The 18,162-nt window shown below is 46.4% G+C and overlaps 1 protein-coding gene across 6 annotated transcripts in view; it reads right to left on the bottom strand.

Moving 5' to 3' along the window:
* Positions 1-1,234: 1,234 nt before the first annotated feature.
* gak (cyclin G associated kinase) overlaps positions 1,235-18,162 on the bottom strand; it is a 28,898-nt gene continuing 11,970 nt past the window's right edge. Inside the window, exons 11-30 of one of the 6 annotated variants that reach the window (XM_018728710.2) lie at positions 15,831-15,957; positions 14,484-14,492; positions 13,767-13,816; positions 12,700-12,848; positions 12,123-12,245; positions 11,856-11,989; positions 10,610-10,804; positions 9,792-9,909; positions 9,509-9,588; positions 9,001-9,194; positions 8,444-8,602; positions 7,566-8,081; positions 6,663-6,884; positions 5,584-5,733; positions 5,126-5,221; positions 4,650-4,895; positions 4,365-4,513; positions 3,829-4,005; positions 3,085-3,218; positions 1,235-2,958 (exon numbers count right to left, since the gene is read on the bottom strand). In XM_018728710.2, the coding sequence (XP_018584226.2) occupies positions 3,117-3,218; positions 3,829-4,005; positions 4,365-4,513; positions 4,650-4,895; positions 5,126-5,221; positions 5,584-5,733; positions 6,663-6,884; positions 7,566-8,081; positions 8,444-8,602; positions 9,001-9,194; positions 9,509-9,588; positions 9,792-9,909; positions 10,610-10,804; positions 11,856-11,989; positions 12,123-12,245; positions 12,700-12,848; positions 13,767-13,816; positions 14,484-14,492; positions 15,831-15,957 (2,996 nt within the window). In that variant the 3' untranslated portion in view covers positions 1,235-2,958; positions 3,085-3,116. Of the gene's footprint in view, positions 3,219-3,828; positions 4,006-4,364; positions 4,514-4,649; positions 4,896-5,125; positions 5,222-5,583; positions 5,734-6,662; positions 6,885-7,565; positions 8,082-8,443; positions 8,603-9,000; positions 9,195-9,508; positions 9,589-9,791; positions 9,910-10,609; positions 10,805-11,855; positions 11,990-12,122; positions 12,246-12,699; positions 12,849-13,766; positions 13,817-14,483; positions 14,493-15,830; positions 15,958-18,162 lie in introns of all 6 variants that reach the window. The other 5 variants (XM_018728709.2, XM_018728712.2, XM_018728713.2 and 2 more) reach the window with 5 other exon arrangements.

The raw sequence follows: 18,162 nt of genomic DNA, 5'->3' as shown, positions 1-18,162 counted from the left end.
CAAAGTAGCTAATGAAATCTGTGGATGATTTTACTACATCAGCCAACATAAAATTCGTGGCAAATCATGGGGATTTTTCTCCAGTAGACTTGCTTGAACACCTTAATTCATGCCTTATGTGTTTTGAGACTCTCCTTGAATGGTGTGAGAGATTCAGCAGTTCCGAGAGAGAGAGCGAGATCATTACACCACATTGAAGCCAGAACAAAATAATTTTGTGCTTTTGATTCTGGACCTCTTGTGTGTGGGACCACCAAGCAGCCAGAGGTGGAGGTCAAACAACTTCTGTAGTGGCATTCTGTATAAGCTGTAGAGGTTTGATGGCAGAGGCTAGAAGAGAGCTACAGTTGTCCAGGCAGTTTCTTTGGAAATAAGGCTGGATCCTTCCGGTGTTACACAGGGTGTATATGCAGGACCAAGTTGCTGCTTCCATTTGTTGAAAGACAGATGAGTCTATTATTCCCAGGTTCTTAGCCAATGAAGTAAGTGAAATGACAGAGTTGTAGCTCTAGGATAAAAGAAAGGAAGAGCTGTGTATTGTTAGCATACCAGTGATAGGAGAATCAATGAGAGGCAATGACAGAGGCAAGAGAAGAGTTGTAGATGGAAAAGAGTAGGGGGCCCAAGTATTGATCTTTGTGGAAGACCAGTTGAGAGAGGCCTAGGTGATGGGGAGCCACACCTGATCACTCGGTAGGATCTACTTGATTGGTAGGACTCGAACCATTTCAGTGCCGTTTCTTTGATGCCAAGCTGTCCGAGAGAGGAGAATACAATTCGAGCGATTGACAGCTCAATGTTGCAGACAGCTCAAGGAGGATGAGGACTGAAGAGGGAGGCCACTCTAGCAGACCAGAGGACATCGGATACTGCAAGTAGGGTAGTTTTGGCGGAATGTCCAACTTTGAATAGAGACTAAAAACCATCAAGGTATTCTCCATTAACTGGTGTACATGGCTGCAAATTCATAATCCAAATGGCAGAAATAAGTTTTTCATGATTGTGTTTATTGGTCAGACATAATACAAGATTGCCAGCGATCACTCACATCCATGAAATAAGTTCTGTATGAAGAGAAAATACAAAATATTCAAATGTATTTAGACGGTGGAGAAAAAGGACATCAAAAATTTTCAAAAAACATGTTCAGGAGACGTAAAATGGATTGTGTGCTAATTTCAGAAGAATATGAAAAAGTAATTTTGAAAACACGGCAAAAATGGAGGCATTACTCTTTTTTTTTTTTTTTTTTTTTTTTAATTTAACGCAAGATTGCTGTTTTAATTAGTTGTATTTAAAGCGAAAGAGTTCCCCCCTCCCCAGCTGAAACACCATGATGTTTACAATGTTTAGTTGGAACAGACCTAATGTTCACTTAACTCTTAACTTTAAACTAATTTTTCCACATTTGTTTCCTAACTCCGCAATCATAAAAAACAAAACAAAAAAAAAGTTACGTTGGGCAGAGAATGGAAGAAGAAAAGATCATACTATGAGAACAAATTTACATAAACCCTAAACATATTGTACACCATTAAACACTTTGCCCTTTGGAGTGAGTCATGTCTGCTGGTAATACTACACTACAGTACTTAGAAGTAACTTCACCCTTGCAGCCATCACACCTTCATAGTGTGTGTCTGATGACCTCTTGTTTGAATATAACTAAGAGCAGCAGAACTTTAATTAGCACTATAGGAATACAGTTCTGAATTTAAGGCTTTGATAAAATTAACTTTATGCCACAAATTATAGACAACGAATATGAATTATTCTTACGTCACATTCCGAGAGGAAAGGAGCACCCTGTTTTGTCACATTCACAGGTCCAATGTGACCCCCTCACACATACAGGAATGCACAGAAAGGAAAACATTTCTATCAAACACAGTCAAACGATCTGTATTTGTCACACATATCCATCACAACAAAAAAATATGTTTCCATACCTTTACACCAAGACAGCACTTTCATGCTGAATATTAATACATGTCTTTGGGATGTATCACCATAGTTACAATTCTTGGTGTGACTAATGTAAGCACGATTTTCATTCTAAAACATACGCCCTCATTTCATTGAAACTTTTTTAATGAGCATGATTATAAAATGGAATCAGTTCACAATGTAAGTATAATATTGTATCTACTGGGAGTAAATCTTGAGTGTCATGTATAAGAAATGCAACACAACGACAGCTAAACCTTTTCATCACCTACAAACCAGTCCCGTTTTAAAGAATGTTATTGAACAAGAAAATAACAGTTGCAGAAAATTTTAACATAGTCATATAATCTTCAAAGACCATATAAAACCACATTCATGTTAGTATATACTTTGGAATTATTTATACAGAAAACCATTTGTTTTTGGAGTTTAAATCCAGACATTCAATTCATATATTATTTATTTTTGCTTTTAAATGTCTTGTACACTTGTGATTCACAAAATAAATAAGAAGATAGAAATTAAAGACTGGTCCATGAGTTAGAGAACAAAAATGTAGAAATATAAATTTGATTCAAAATTGTTGCAAAGACTGAAAATCAGAAAAAGGAAAAAAACGACACGGTCCCCAGTATAATACTGCGCAGGGGAGGAAAGAAACCTACATACTCATGTGTTTGAATTGGCAGCTCAGAAGTAGAAGGATCAAGAAGAACCACAACAGCACGATATTTACATTTTGAGTGACAAAACAATGCACAAACACATGACAAAAATCTTTTTTTTTTTTTTTTTTTTTTTTTATAAACAGCTATGTAGCCCAGTTTCTGTCACTCCTTTTTGCTTACTACTTCAACAGGAAATCCAGAGAACTGTATTTGAGTTCTTCACCTCCTGCTGTGCACAGCACACATTCAAGTGGATCTGCTTGAAGGATGTGTGTCTCGTGGGGTGCACCAAACATGCCAGCTGTTGCCCTGGGACTGTGAAGTACTAGATGGTGACACTGAACTGGACGTAGAACAATGGATCAAAATCAGTGTTTAAACGGGTAGAAGCAAGTCCCTCTTTTGATAACCAGCTTCCATTCAGTGATTGTCTCAAAAACACTGAGAATCAGACATCTCTCTGTCACACCTCTAGAAGTGGTACCCTTGACCTTCTCGGTCTCAGAAGAGAGCCTTCGAACCCTGGTTCTCGAACTCCGACCATGCGTCGTTCAGTTCCATGAAGATCATTTTGGCATATTGTTCATAGGGCTGTCCCTGTGCCTGAAAGATACAAATGCACAGATTCAGTGGGATTTACACTTCTGAATGCATTAAACATTGCTTCACTTTCTTGACAATGAAAAGATGTTTTTAAAAAGAGACATTACACACCACTACACCTTATATCACAGCTCTTCCATTTTTGGTTCCGAAAGTCTGCAATGTGGGTTGGGTAACAACCCTGATACTGTCAGAAGCTGCTGCATTACTACAATCAAGTGTTAATATGTTGGTAGCGTAGCGGTTAGAGGCGCTTCCTTTAGATCCAAAGGTCACAGGTTTGATCCCCCCCCCTCCGGCTGTAAGTACCCTAGAGCAAGGTCCTTACCCTAAATTGCTGCAGTGAAATTACCCAGCTGTGTAAATGGGTAAATAAGGTTACACTTGTTACAAGCTTAACACTGTCAGTCACTTTGGAGAAAAGCTCAACTAAACGAATAAATGTGAATTTAATATCTTCAGGCAGAATTCAAGCTTACATAGAGCCAGCCCTCCAGAACCAAGAGTGTAGACCTTTTGATCTACTAGCTCATCTGTTCAGAGAAGGTAATGCAACTAAACAAACAGCGACACCACAGTCTTAAGTCAACACATCGCCTTAAGAAAGTACCTTATCAGGGTGGACTACAAGCACAGCTTTTCTGTAGAACTTTTTCACTTGCTCTGGGGTGACCAGCTCAGCCATGCTCACTGGCTTCCAGCGAGTTTCGCCCTCCCACAGCACAGTGTGCAGGGTGGAAATGAGTGCCCGGATGTTGCGCTCCTTCCCCTCGATCCATTCCAGGATCTGTACCAGAAGAATTACCAGCCAAGTCTCACCAGTCCACCAATGCATCATCCAATACGAAAAGAAAACCCAGTTTCTTGGTATAAAAATACTCCATCTAAGTCTGTCTTCATGTCATTAATCTCTCGATAACCCTTGATTTGGAACATTTGTTTAATCTTTGAGGAGCTACAACATTAACCTTGGCATCAAGAGCAGTGCTCATAAGTCAAGTTCATTCAACTCAAAGAAAAAGAAAAACCCTTCGGGTCTCTTCAAAGCTCTTTACCGCTATTGGCTTCTGAAATTCTCTAAAATCTATTTTTAGAAACCAAGGTCAACTTTTTGGCAGTTACTGCGAGTAAAGGAGGGCGGCTGACCTGCATTTTTTGGGGATCCATTTCCTTTGACAGCTCCTGTTTGCGCATTTCTGCAATGGTCTTTGGACCTTTCTTGTCTGGCCTGGAAGCGAAACCCTGGTTTGATAAGAGGTCCTCAAAGTCATCTTCCTTCACTTTGGGTTTTGGGCCTGTAAGTTTTACATGGAAGAAACCCAGAGAACATTGAAGGTAGTAGCAAGCAACACAACATCAGTTCAAGGACAACACTCGGTGTGGAGGGAAAAATAAGCAATTCACTGAACCCTCAAAGCAGCCATTTCTCACCAAAACCAGGGCCTCTGATGCCTCTCTCCTCTCGGCCTCCAATCACACTGAAGTTGAGGTTGTAGTTGGGCTTGGCTGGCTGAGCAGCTGGCTTGGAGGGCTGCGGCTTTGGAGGGGCACTCGGCTGTGCCCACGGTTTACCTGGCACTGTCCCCGGCCGAGCCGACTTCCACGTGGCACCACCTATTGCGGAAGAGGCCGCTTTGCTGTTGAAACCTGGGCCTGAAAAAGCAGTGCTTGTGGAGCCTAAATGGCAAACGAGAAATCAATTAACCAGTTGACTGTGTGCAGCGTGTTGTGAAGTAAAGCATCTGGCGGACGGCCTTAGCACTTCCATTCCATAACTCAGTGCCATCATTTCTTCCACTACAGTTAACTGAAGCTGGACTGCAGGAGACATTTGCTGCACTTTTGCGGCAGAACTCTGTTTATTCAGTGTATTTTTCTACTTGCTGTGCAGCGCAATGAATACGAACCTGATTTAGCTGGCAGTGTTGGGCCCAAGTTGCCCAGATCCGCAAAGGGGTCAAAGCTTTGCGACTTGGTTGTGGAAAGAGAAGAAACCCCAGGAGCTGGAAAACAGATCAAACTATGAAAACTTTTGTGTGTGTGTCAACATCTGCACCACATATCAAACCATTTGTTGACAGTTGACAACTACTGTATGTCTAGCAAATTTCTCCTCCAGCACACTTCCACGTGCGTTTATAAAGTTCACTTTGACATTAAATCAAAAGAAATCGTTCAGTTCAAGAAATATAGGTTTATTGTGGGGAAAACGCACAAGTACAGATGCTAAAGTGGCTGTGTGTCGCAAACAGTGAACACGGGCAGTCTGTGCGTATAAAGCAATACCTCCGTGGACACGTGACACATGCCGACCTTACATGACCCTTCTGAACGTCGGTGTTGATGCCAGGCGACGAGAACGTACCGGTGAACGAGGGTTTGCTGGCGGCGTTCGAGGTGCTGCTGCTGCTGCTGCTGCTCGCAGCTCCACCGGAGGCCCAGCTCTCCCACCCTCCCAGCAGGTCTGGCTGGCTGGCGGAAGTCGTCATCTTGGGGGGGTCACCTGCCAGCTTATCTGCACAGCAACCCAGGTAGAGCACGCACACCGCTTTGGACCCGAGAAGGACAGCCGGCGCCACTGGGACACTCGCATACAGGCCCACGGTACAAGTCAGCAGCACCGAGATGCACGCCAGAAATGACGACCGGCTGGGCGCACGCGCGTGCGTGCACACACAGTTCTACATCCAGCAGCTAATGTTCACGTGGACGATCTGAACGCCAAGTACAAACGCCAAACTGCACCTGCTGATTAATGCCACACACAGCTCACCTTCGACCTCTGAGTGCAAAGCGGTCCGCCCAGGGAGCACGGCGATAAAATGAGAGCTACTCTGGTGGATCACGCAGCCGACATGCAATAAGTGCGTGCAGGTCGGCCAGCGGCCGCCTCAGCTTGAGCCATTCATAAACAGCGAACATTACCGTTCGCTCCGCTGTAATAACTTCACAATATTTGTGCAGTACTTATGAAAGGGACAGGAAGTGCGCAGTTTTGCGGGAGTTTCTGCCTCTCTGTGAGAACATGTGCCACGGCGCTGCTCGTCTACAGAGAAACCAACAAGAGCGGCAAGCGGCACCTGCACACCTTTGGCTTCCCGCTTTATTATGGTGGTTACTTTCAACGCGCTGCACTGTCGTCCTGTCCGTATTCGTGCGTTAAGTGCGTGACTTTGTCTACAGAAAGGAGCTTCAGAAGCACAGTTTATCCCAGCAGTTTGAAACACACGTCTCCAATGGGCTACTCATGCATGATGACATGATGCCAAATGAATGCATTCATTTCTTTCTCTTTTTACACGGCTTTCGAGTCACTGCCTCATGATGCAAAGCAGGAGTGAAATGCAGATCTTTGGCTTCGTCAGCACAGTGTCACCAGAGTGCTGGCAGTAAGGCACTTCGCTTGAGAGGTGGGCCAGCGAGGAGGCGGCAGCAACGACTTACTGAGGTTGAAGAAGTCAGAGGAGGAGCTTGGGGGGGGTGTCGGGTTGCTGGACAGGAGGCTTGGTCCAGCACCTTCTGCCCTCATGAGGTCCCCAAACAGGTCCGGCCCGGACTGACGGGCGGAAGCCGTGTCCCCAGAAACCATCTCGAACGGGTCAAAGAAGCCGCTGGCTGACAAGTGTTGGGACGACAAAACAGGGAAGCGCAGCTCAGATGAGGCCACTAGTGGAACCAAAATGGAAAGAATGAACCTAGAGATGACTTTAAAGTGAAAACTCTGGTACTTTTAGTGTCTGTGAAGCATTATAATGCAGACAGACGATAACATCAGGAAGACAAGGTGAGCGTTCAGGACCCCTGACAATTTAGGGTGAGCACGTTGCTCAGGGATACGACAGCCGGAGGTGAGATTCGAACCTGCAACCTTGGGGTCAGCAGCTGTCATGATGTGGCTTAATAATTACGGCCACAAATTTAACGCCTGTGGTAACTGTGAACATGGTGCTTTCGAAAAAACAAGTAACGACTCGTCGTCTTTAAAGGCAGGCGCACAGGGACGGGTCGCAAGTTCCGAACCTCTTTTGCACAAAAGTAGAGGCAACTCAAGGAGACGCGATGCAACCATACAAAGGCTGAGGACAAAGACAGCAACTAATAGTAAACTATTGTTTATTATTGGCTGGGGCAGGGGGGGCTGTTGGAATAAGCTTCCTTATAGATCCTCAGCCTCACATTTTATTAAGAACAATTTCAAATCTGTCCGGACTCTTTGCGGATTTTTACTGCAGCAAATTTTTCACGTTTATTTTAAGCATCAACATTAAAATTTCTTTCAGCAACATTATGTGGCCGCTCACATCTTTAAATAAGCAAGAGCGATGACTGCACGACAGTAACATTTACCTTTTGAGGTTGCAGGGCCGCAGTTGGCTGTCGGGGCAGCCGGGACGTTTCCAGCAGAGCTGCCGAAGAGCAGGTCATCATCTACACCTCCCCCGATGAGATCACTGGTGCTGCCATGCTCAGCGCTGACAGCAGGTGCAAAGAGGTCATTGAGGAGGTCACTGTTGCTGGAGGAGGTCTTCATGCCCGCCGCAGCAGGGCCTGCCATGGGACTGCTGTGACCCGTCCTTGGCGGGGAGCTGGAGTTCAGGCCCAGCAGGTCCACGCTGTCGTCGGATTGGCTTTCCGGGGGCTTGCTCGGGAAGTCGGTGTTGAAAAGAGCTTCGCCGGGCTCTCTGGAGAAGGGCTCGCTGTCCTCACTGGGCTTACACACCTGAGGGCCCGAGTCCTCCTCGGATGGGTCACTGAGCTCTTCTTGCTCCTCAGCCAGCTTGTCCAGCCTTTCCTCGTGGCCACTTCCGTCTGTAACAGGGGACGGGGGAGAAGTGCGCCGCTCAGTACAAGGACGGGCCTGGGCTGGATAGCGAGAGGCAAAAAAGGTATTTAACACCCACCTAGGAAAGTGTCCTCATTAAAGATTCTAAGGATTACAAGTGGCTTTTTATAACTGTCCATGGTCACAGTCCCCAGAGGACTGTCTTCAAATGTGTTCCAGAAGGGAAGTGTACCGCTCTTACTGTACATTCAGTACATTAACTATGGTGATAACGACAGCGTCTTTTGCTTTCAGCTTGGCCCCTTTCACAGCATCAAGGCTTCCTGGCACACATTTTCCCATTTTTAAACAATGGTAACAAAGGGATCCCACATAAATGAAATAGCTCGTCAAGCGCTGGGCAGCCAGTGGAGAACGACCCGTTGCTGGGCCAGTGGCTCACCATCCCAGTCCAGGGTTTGGAAGAAGTTGCTGGTGTTGGCGTCGGCGCTCTGGGGGGATTCCGGCTCCGTGGCGGAACCTTCAGGAGTCTGGTCCGACTGGGGCGATTCGGCATCGTAGAAGGCTGTGGACCCCGGCTGCCGAGGAAGCTCTGGTTTGCCTGGACAAGAACGTAAGCAAGCAAAGCAGGTCGAAATCCTCAAATCCCAGAGACAAGCAGGGGGATTTGTAGGTCACTGCAGAAATGCGTCCTACTGACAGCGTACGGTACGAGTAGAAGGGGATGACTGCAAGGCTCTTGACCATGTACAGAACGTGACCAGTCTACATGGTTGCTCCATATTCAGGTATGACCCAGGGAGGGTTCCTTTTTATTTACCTATTTGTAAGACGAGACCTTTGGCCAGTAACGTGACTGAAAAAAAACTTTGTACCATAACTGGAGCCGAACTTTAGTCAAGCACAACCCTACCACCATAATGTAGGAGCTACTTAATTTGGCCGATGAAGAACTTGTTCAGAACAAAATTTGATCAACTGATAGGTCCCCAAACGCACCAAACTTAGTGAGGATCTCTTGCTGCTCATCCCTGCTAGAGAAGAGGATCTTGGGATTAAGGCCCTTGGTGGCAAAGTTCTCCCACGGTGGGGTCTTCTGGCTTGGCCGGTCGCGAGCCTCAACTTCAACCTCCAGGTTTACCTGGAAGAGATCTGGGTATTTCTCCTGAATGTCACAGGCATCCAGGTCATACCTGTCACACAGGGACAAAGAGGTGGACAAAACTGAAACAACTAAGACCATAAGGGGGAAAGAAGTCAATAACATCTGTCCACAGTCGACAAAGCACAAGGGAGACCAATATGTTGCTCTGTACTTCTCACTGAGCACACAGTCTGGCAATAAAAGCACTGCTATCTGAGATGGGCAGGAGTCGACTATCTCCAGGTCTACGGTGCGATGGCCAGCTGGGCACAGTAAAGACTGACGGAGACGGCGAGCCAAGAGCAGCCGTAGTGCCGTAACCGACACTGGAGGCACAGTGCCATTACACTCCATCATACTCACTTTGCAAATTTGACCGTGGTGGCATTTCTGGGCACAAACCCTGTGTGGAACTGGATCTGAAACATCTTCATGGATGCCATCTGTGAAGTGGGAACGGCAAAACACACATTTGGTATACCTTTCAAGCCACCGAAAACAAGGATTCAGTCATAGTGCAACTGTCTTCATGTGTCAATTGTGAACGAAAAGAACTTTAGGCTCTTATGTTTACAGTAAAGCCAGCGGGTGAAAAGTGAAAGCTCACTCCGTTACAGCACTCCGAGTTGGGCCACATGCCCAGTACCTTGGCCTGCAGCCGTCCTCCCAGGGTGGACCGCGCATGGTAGATGACAACAAGCACGTCTCCCTGCACCGTGATCCCCAGAGGAATCTCTGCCCGGCCGTCCTCCATCCTGAAGTCTCTGCACGTAGCGAATAGGGCCCTTTACACCGAGCTGCCATCATTTCGAGCCGATGTACACGGCAACATGTCACCCTATTCAGATCGACCTGCAACTTGAACAGAGTCATGCTCTGCTTTCAGGCAACGCGAGAGAGCTGGGAACTCGGCGTCAAAGCCGGACCCGTAAACGTGCAGAGTTACATTGCAACGGGTTACAGAAAATAAGGAATTTTGGAGGCACTCAAATGGCCCTTTGCTTGGTCACCGCAGGCGGACCGCTGCTCACAGTGACCTCCAGGGAAGGTTAGCACACGGTCTCAAAAGGGAAGCGCAGCAAGCATTTCACACACTCCGAGAGCAGCATCACTTATTGCCCCACGGACATACAGGAACAAAACAACCGTGCAAAGAGAATGAAGCGCCTTCAGCACATAGAAACAAACAGAGTGATAAACACGTGCAGCTCATACGTTTCACTTGGGCTACAAGGTAGTGAAGTGAAGGATGTGGACTAAAGTCAACTTTTTCCTCTTTAAAAACTCAGGACAGTCCTGCTTCAGCACCCCTGGGAAAGGGTCTTAACCTGGATCGACGAAGTTGATGAAAAGCTATATAAATGGTTTATTCTGCAAGCTGTGGGGCAATGGAGCGTTCACGCAAAGCGATGATGTGAAAACGAGGAGGCTCCACCAAGCAGCCACAATAAGGAGGAGACCTACTTCATCTTGTCGTACTCCAGGGAGGTCGTGGCCACGCGCTCCTCGCCCACGTACACCTCGCAGAAGGGTCGGCAGCCATTGCGCTGCTTGTTGAAGAGCGGCACGGGCGTCATGATGATGGAACGGATCAGGATGGGCTTGCTGTGCGGAATGATGGGCTCGTCGGCCATCATGTCACACATGTACTCAACGTACCTGCAAGAGGGCCGGCAACCAGTCAGCTTGCGCTCGTCACTCGAGCACGTGAGCAGAGGGTATGAAGAGACAGGAGCCACGCTGAGAGAGTTTCGTGTGCGTTCTGGTCATTTTCCGAAACGTGGTCCGTCTTCCACGACAGCGGGTAGTTACGCATTTGAGCGTCTGCCTACTAGACCAGGGGTGTCCAAGCTTTTTAGACCCAGGGCTGCAATCATTACTGGGAAATTCAAAAGGTTGTGGGTGTGTTTTTACAAAAAAAAAAAAAAAAAACCCCACTGTGACATCACGATGCACTGAACCAAATACCTCCACCCAAAAAAACTGAATATTAAAAATGTGAACTGCTTTAACATTTATCGTTAAAGACAATAATTTACCACTGTAATATGCTTCCGTGGCAAGATGTCATTGTAAAACATCTAAAACATTGAGAAACTATCAAGTACACTGAAAAATCAACATACACCAATAATATTAACAGCACAAGGAGCAAAAATTTGTAAAATCACAGGGCACAAAAAATGTGTTCATACTCCAGCGAAACCCCGACTGGAGAAAGCAGCTCCGCCGTCCCCTAATTTCCCATCACTGTCAAGGAATGCAGCGTCCCTCACTACAGTATCATGATTGTACAGAATTCAAATTATATTAATATGTTGCTTACTGCCATTCACAAATATTGGACTTGCCGTGAATCGTTTAAACGTAACATAAGGTGTCCGATGAGAAGATCGGCAAACTAATTTTCATGGAGCCTGAAGGGCTGGACACTGGACACCCCTGATCAACACTTTTCACACTTAGTTCTTGAGCTGGAACTTTTTTTTTTTTTTTTTTTTTAAATGGAAGATGACATGGGAAGTGCAACACCATCCCATACTGTTCTTGACTTAAGAATACTGCATTCTGCAAAGGCTGAAAGAATGTAGTGACAAGTAAGACTGTGCGCATTAACGGCAACAGAAGGCAAGTTCCAGCACAACACCTTTTCACTGTCTAACCCTAACCTTCAAGGGATGGATGAGGTGGCTGAGGCAGGAGGACCCACCTCTTATGGGAGGGTGAGATTCCAGGAGGGCAGCGCTTCATGCTGAACATGTAGACGGCCGCCTCCGCAGTGCTAAAGAGACGGCAGAAGCACAAGAAAGAGCACACGACCACCGCAGAGGCTGCCCGTCCATCCTGGAAAGCACAGAAGCACAGCACTGGAGAGAAGGCACAGCTGCCAACAGGAGAATAAGAGTGTGTGTGTGTGTGTGTGTGTGTGTGAGAGAGAGAGAGACGATCGGGGGGAGAAGAGCGGCAGAGGAGTTACCAGGCAATGCACGATGCAGATATTCCTCTGATCCTGTTTCAGCCACAGGTGCATGTTCTTGCAGATGCTGTAGAGGCTCCTCAGGCTCGGCGCACGTCTCGGCTGCCAGCCGCATTCAGACACCTGCACCCAGGTCAGTGGAAAGAGGCTTCGGCACTTGCAAAAGTCTCTCAAGGGCGTGTCGCAACACCGGACCCCATCTGCATTACGGCACTGACGCAGCGCACGTGATCTCGTACGCAATGCGTAAAAAGTCTCGATCCCTCAAAACACTTGAGCTTTCAAAGCGAACAAAGCACGTGCCTGAAGAACTGTGTGAACTGGATGCACGAGAATGGTTTACATGAGACCGTGATCTATTTTACAAGGCGCAGTAGATAGTTAAAGTGCTGAACGGGAGACGCGTGGGCCCCACGAGCACGCAGAGAAAGGACACATTAGTCGTCCTGTCCTCCCTCCTTCCCCAGTCGCTGCGCTCGTACTGCGCTCGTACCGCGCGTGGAGCCTCTCCGGCTTCGCTGTCCGGGACACGAACCCACGACCGGCAGCTAACGCGACGTGTCTGCGGTGCTCTTACTCTGTTGTGGAACCTTGAGGGTCTGTAGGAGCGCTTGGAAAGGTTGTAGACGGCGTAGTGGCCCGCGTGTCTCGAGTCCAGGAAGAGGCGCACGTCCTCAATGTTGTTCTTAATGGCCGACTCGACCCCTTCTGCTGGGAAGGACATGACTGTCGCGGGACAACAGAGTCAACGTTAGCTGCTGGGCGAGAGGGGTACACACCGGAACGATGAAGCGCAAATGGCAGCAACATCATGGGACATAAGCAGACAAGTCAGTGAAAAGTTTTTGACACAAGTTCTGCATATTTTGATCATTTCACAAGTGGAAGATGCAACATTTTGCAATTCGATGATATTAGAGAGAGGAATAATGTACAGGTAAACCGGCCTTCGAGTATCGATAAAGAAATACACTATATACTTCCATAAATTATCCCAAATGTACACACACACACACACACACTTTCCCCCCCACACAAATAAAACCAGACACACTGCATGCCGCCACCACCACCACCACGAAGTGGAAGAGTAGGACGTACAGCAGGGCTGTTCTCCTCCCATAACAATGGAGAACGACATTGTGATGCAATCAATCAATCAATCAATCATTTAAAAGAATGCAGAGAAACATCTTCTCATTGCTGCAGGACACACACACTCTGCTATGACAGATGTGCACTTGCAGCTCCTCACCAAATGTGCTGTGTATCCGAGGACCTCCTTTCCTCCACATTTTGTATTAAGGGTTAAAGCTTTTTCTGATGTGCTGTAAGCTCGTCACGCACTTTCTCACCGAGTGGGTGGGACCCAGGTGCCCCAGTTTATGTCGTCGTACAGTATTGTGTTGTGAAGCCTTGTCAAAAGTTAAAATGTATTCCTTGCTGCCTCTGGAGTGATGTGTATGCAACCCACCATGTAGTGGGGCGCAGTAAAATAAAGGACACGTGCGCTGGAGAACATTCATGAGTCGAACAGCAGCTCCTGAAATCGAGCGCATTCACTTCTATCGGCCCCTGTGAAATATTCACCGTCAATCGATTATCAATCAATAATCAAATCTTCAGTGCGAATCATGAACAAACCTGCAATTCTGGATGTGATGTAGGAAATGTCCAGATCTCCTTTGGCATAACTGTGAAAAAAAAGACCAAGAAAAGTTGAGGGAGAAGATTAGCAGAACAGAGGTCATGAGATCAACGGTTCCGTTCTCGTCTTTCTTTCGTTCGTTCTTTCTTTCTTTCCATATTGATTCTCAGAGAACAGGTGACACAGGAAATACTGTATAGGTGCAGAACAGCAATCAAACACAGTACTACACTTGTTAACGTGCTGCCGTCCAGGTGTGCTGGCGCTCAACAGTGCCAATCCGATACGCTACAGGTGCAGGAGGAACGGCGATTAAGCGGTTTTTCTGAAATTGTCAGTTGCCATTAGTTGCAAGAGCACGTTTGTGTCAACATCTACTGTATGTGCTGCCATTTGTGGCCAGAGATCAAGATTAAGAGACTGACTTAGGAAAATTAAGGCCTATTTTTAAAAAATCATGACCACTTCCTGAACATGAAGGATTATTGATCTCAGTGATGTGGATTATTGGATTAGGGTTCAGCTTCTGCACACAAAAACTAAGCAGGACACAGACACATAATTTTAGTAGTTAACGATAAGCATTTTGCAGTTATCATCTACTTTGTTTGGGGTTGGCAGACCACACACACACACACACACACACACACACACACACACACACACACACACACACACACACACACACACAGAGCGCTTGCACCCATATTTACCTGGCGTTGCTACAGGATGGAGTTTTAGAACCATGAAGGATGGTTGCAAGTTTTGTAGAGAAAAACAGATAAAAAAAAAAAAAAGTGCAAATGATAAATCACAATGTCAAGTCACACACACAAATAAGGTGGCGGGGGGGGTGGGGGGTTGACACAAGGAACAGTGAGTGGATGACGTCTCTTGTGACTGAGCAGCAGAACGGTGCATTCACTGCTCTTACATATTTGGGTTGTGAAACAATTACATTTTGGATGAATGTTAAGGAGGACTAGAAAAAAGTATATTTTATTCAACAAGTAATTTTCGACATAAGAACACATGATGGACAAGGTTTTGTGATACGGGTACATTACTATTCGCATTTCCTGCATCGAACAACACGGGTCACTCTTTACAATCTCCGAACACAAGAAAACGCCGTCGTGCAATATTAGTACCAGCGTAAAGTTTGAGTACAGCCGGGCATTACCTGTATGGGAGAAACTACACAGCAGTGAGAACACAGCCGCCCACAAGTGCGACACCTCTGACAAACACTGCAGAAGAGCTGGGAAGACACAGCAGCTCATTTCCTCATGATGATGATGAGGGAAAACCTTGTGAAAGCAGTTTCCAGCAAGAGCACTCAAACTTTTGACTAGTGCTGCATTAATTGCCTTCCTTTCACATCTATGGTCCACAACTGCCATGCGAGCTGAAGAACCTGGAGCAAAGCTGCCAGAAGGACGGGGCTGAATACGCCCCGACAGCGTACAAACACGGTACATAACCAGAGCGCAAGACAAAGCTCCTCCTGCAGCAAAAAGGAGCTTCGCCAAGTGCGAATGGGCTTGAATACACACGGAAAACTGCATATTTGAGTATTTTGTTGAAAACCTGTAACATTTCCTAAAACGCAAACGGTGGCTCTTGAAATGTTCTTCGCTCCACACTTCTCTTTCAACACCTCCTGGACATTTTCCACTCAGCAGTAAGCGGTCAGGGCTCACAGTCCTTTTCCAACAAGGTGGCTCCTCCTCCAATTCCACACTACAAGTTCACGTACAACTGGCGACCGCTGCCCGTTCCCTACCTCGACCACACCCGTGTGGGATGCGAGCGGACGGGGAGGGAAATTCGAGCGGCAGCGCCGGGTGCCGCCCGAGAGGGACACGTCGCACTTGCGGGTTTTGCCCCGTCCTTAAGCAAACACGCAACATGCGAGAGACACCTGGCAATGTAAAATTTTTTTCCAGAGAGCAAAAGAATGGACAGAAGAACGCAAACGCAGCAGATCACACCGAGAAGAGACATGGACACAGGCACCGGAGCCCCTCGGAGACACTACCCCTATCGTTGACACTCACCTGGCTACCGACTGAATCACCTTTGACGAAGTATCCTTGATGTTGGTGAGAAACCGCTCGGTGCCTCCTTTCAGGATGTCCAGAAAGCCTCCGGCCATCGACTGGTCCGGGTCCGAACCGTAGACACCTAAGCAAGGCGATGAGCCGTAAGGCCAGGGTAACGCAGGACTTCTTGGCAGTAATGCTACAATACTTTGCTGGATAACCTTTTCAAAGAAAAGCAGGAGAAACACACATCCCTGCAACAAGATAGTAAGTGTCCAACGTGAGACGTTACAAGAAGCGGCCGGAATCGACGTCTGGTTTTCACACTAGCGTCTTCGGTGTCGCACATCGTCTCCCCTCCAGGTAACGAGGAGTCCGTCCCCCGAAACGGCACGCGATGCTCTCCAGCGAAACAGCAGGTCTTTCCAGTCACCAAAAGGGGGGCAATTTATTACACCAACTGAGCCGTCCAGACAGACTGCTGTGCTGAGGGAAAACAATATTTCTAGCAGAAATATTCCAACTGAAGAAATAACTGGTCCCCCGACAAAACAGTAACGCCGAAACGAAAGGGTCATTTTTGCACGACGATAACACCTGCGAAACATTTTCATACAAATATCCAAACACAGCCAGCAGCCACTTTGGAGAAAAGGATGAGCTACGTGGAAACCGTGACGGCAAGCGGAGCGGCTGTTGTGACGCATTTCCGTTACTCGAGAGTTGCGATTCGTTGCGATTCATTGCGATTCATTGTCTGCGTGACGGGAAGTAAATGTAAAAGCAAGGTAAATGTAAAGTAATGTAAATGGAGGTAGGAGATGTGCAGAGCAGGAGGCCGAGCGCGTTAATCGATCCTAATCGTTGCCGGAGCTCCCGACTCACGTTAATCGTTCTACAAAATTACGAACACAAATAGGTGCACGGCACAAGAAACCTTGCTTTCGTACAACTGGATCACTTTCCAAGGACACCTGTAAATTGCCGCTAGTGTGTACGAGAGGGAATTTTCAGCTTTTTAAAAAAAAATAAAAAAAAAAAAAAGACTTCCAATTGCGTACCTGTCAGTGCAAAATTGTGTTTGTTGCATAACGAAAGCAGCTTGTATTTGCGGCCAAACGATATTTAGCAGGAAACCGCACTCGTGCTGCATCCAAACAGAAACACGTTTGTGGGACGAATCAGTCTTTAGAAATTAACTCCGGGCTACGTTCCAAATGAACTAAAGCGTTCAGAGTATTTTCATTATAGCTACAGTTTATCCACGAGTTTTACCGAACAGAACCCTCAACTGAGGGACGTCTCCATTAAACTTTCACTGTCTGTACAGGTTACAAAAGCTGAAAGTGGTGAGAAGCTGATAAACTTCTGACTTGTTTATGGGAGAAACTGATCACCAACTGAATAGGAGACTTTTCTCTTACTTTATTATTTATTCTATCCTATTTTCATCATTATATATTCTTCATACTTCTGCAGCGTGTTTCTAATTTCCACTTTATTTATACTGTATTATCTCTTCTATCAGCCTGTATTACGGAGAGTCGGAAGAGCATTTCACCGCACCTTTCCGCTGTAATTTTAGTTTGCATTTTTACACAAGTGAGCTGTGAACAAGCGGAGGGATAAACGCAGCTCTGCATGACTTTGGAGGGACAGGCACCGGAGGTTCCGGATGGAGCTCTGGTCCCTTGCGTTGAGGAGCCAGTGTAATGTTCCACATAACGGGCTGTAGGACCAGTTGTCCTGCTTATTGTCCAACGGACGACGTCGCAGCCAATTTCCTCTCGCTGCTCTTGACAAACGACTCTCATCATATGGTTACGGAACAAACAGAGCACTGAACATTTCTTACTCGCTCCCAAGGTTTCCATGCAACTGCGAAACTTTCCTGAAAAGTATAATGCAGAAATCCATCATACACATGTGGAGGGGGAAAAGAAAGAAAAAAAAATAAAGACTCCGCTTGACAGCAATTAGTTTGAAGGAAAATATTCATAAGGCGTACAGTAATTCTACTCTACTTTTTTTTTTTTTTTTAATCCTAACTGAACTTGTTAGGAAAGGGTTTCTTTAATTGTCCCACAAGAAGAAACCAGAAGAGCTTCCTCAGTATCCAAACATTAATAACGGAGAGGTTTTCACAGAAAAGGTCTGACAGAGACAACCAGGTATAGAGAAAACGCTTCAATTTATCAGCCAAGTTTCTTCGGAAAAGTAGCAGAAAATATATAGAATTATGTGCAAAAATAAGTGCGAACGAGGAATTCCTACGAGACCTTTCAGAAACACTGCAGAGAGCCGTCTCTCCCTGCCAGCAGCTTCCTCTGAACACTGATCTCACTCA

Source organism: Scleropages formosus, chromosome 21 (assembly GCF_900964775.1).
Source record: "Scleropages formosus chromosome 21, fSclFor1.1, whole genome shotgun sequence".
NCBI lineage: Eukaryota > Metazoa > Chordata > Actinopteri > Osteoglossiformes > Osteoglossidae > Scleropages > Scleropages formosus.
Note: the sequence above shows the minus strand (reverse complement) of the source record. Positions and strands in the feature narration are given on the sequence as shown.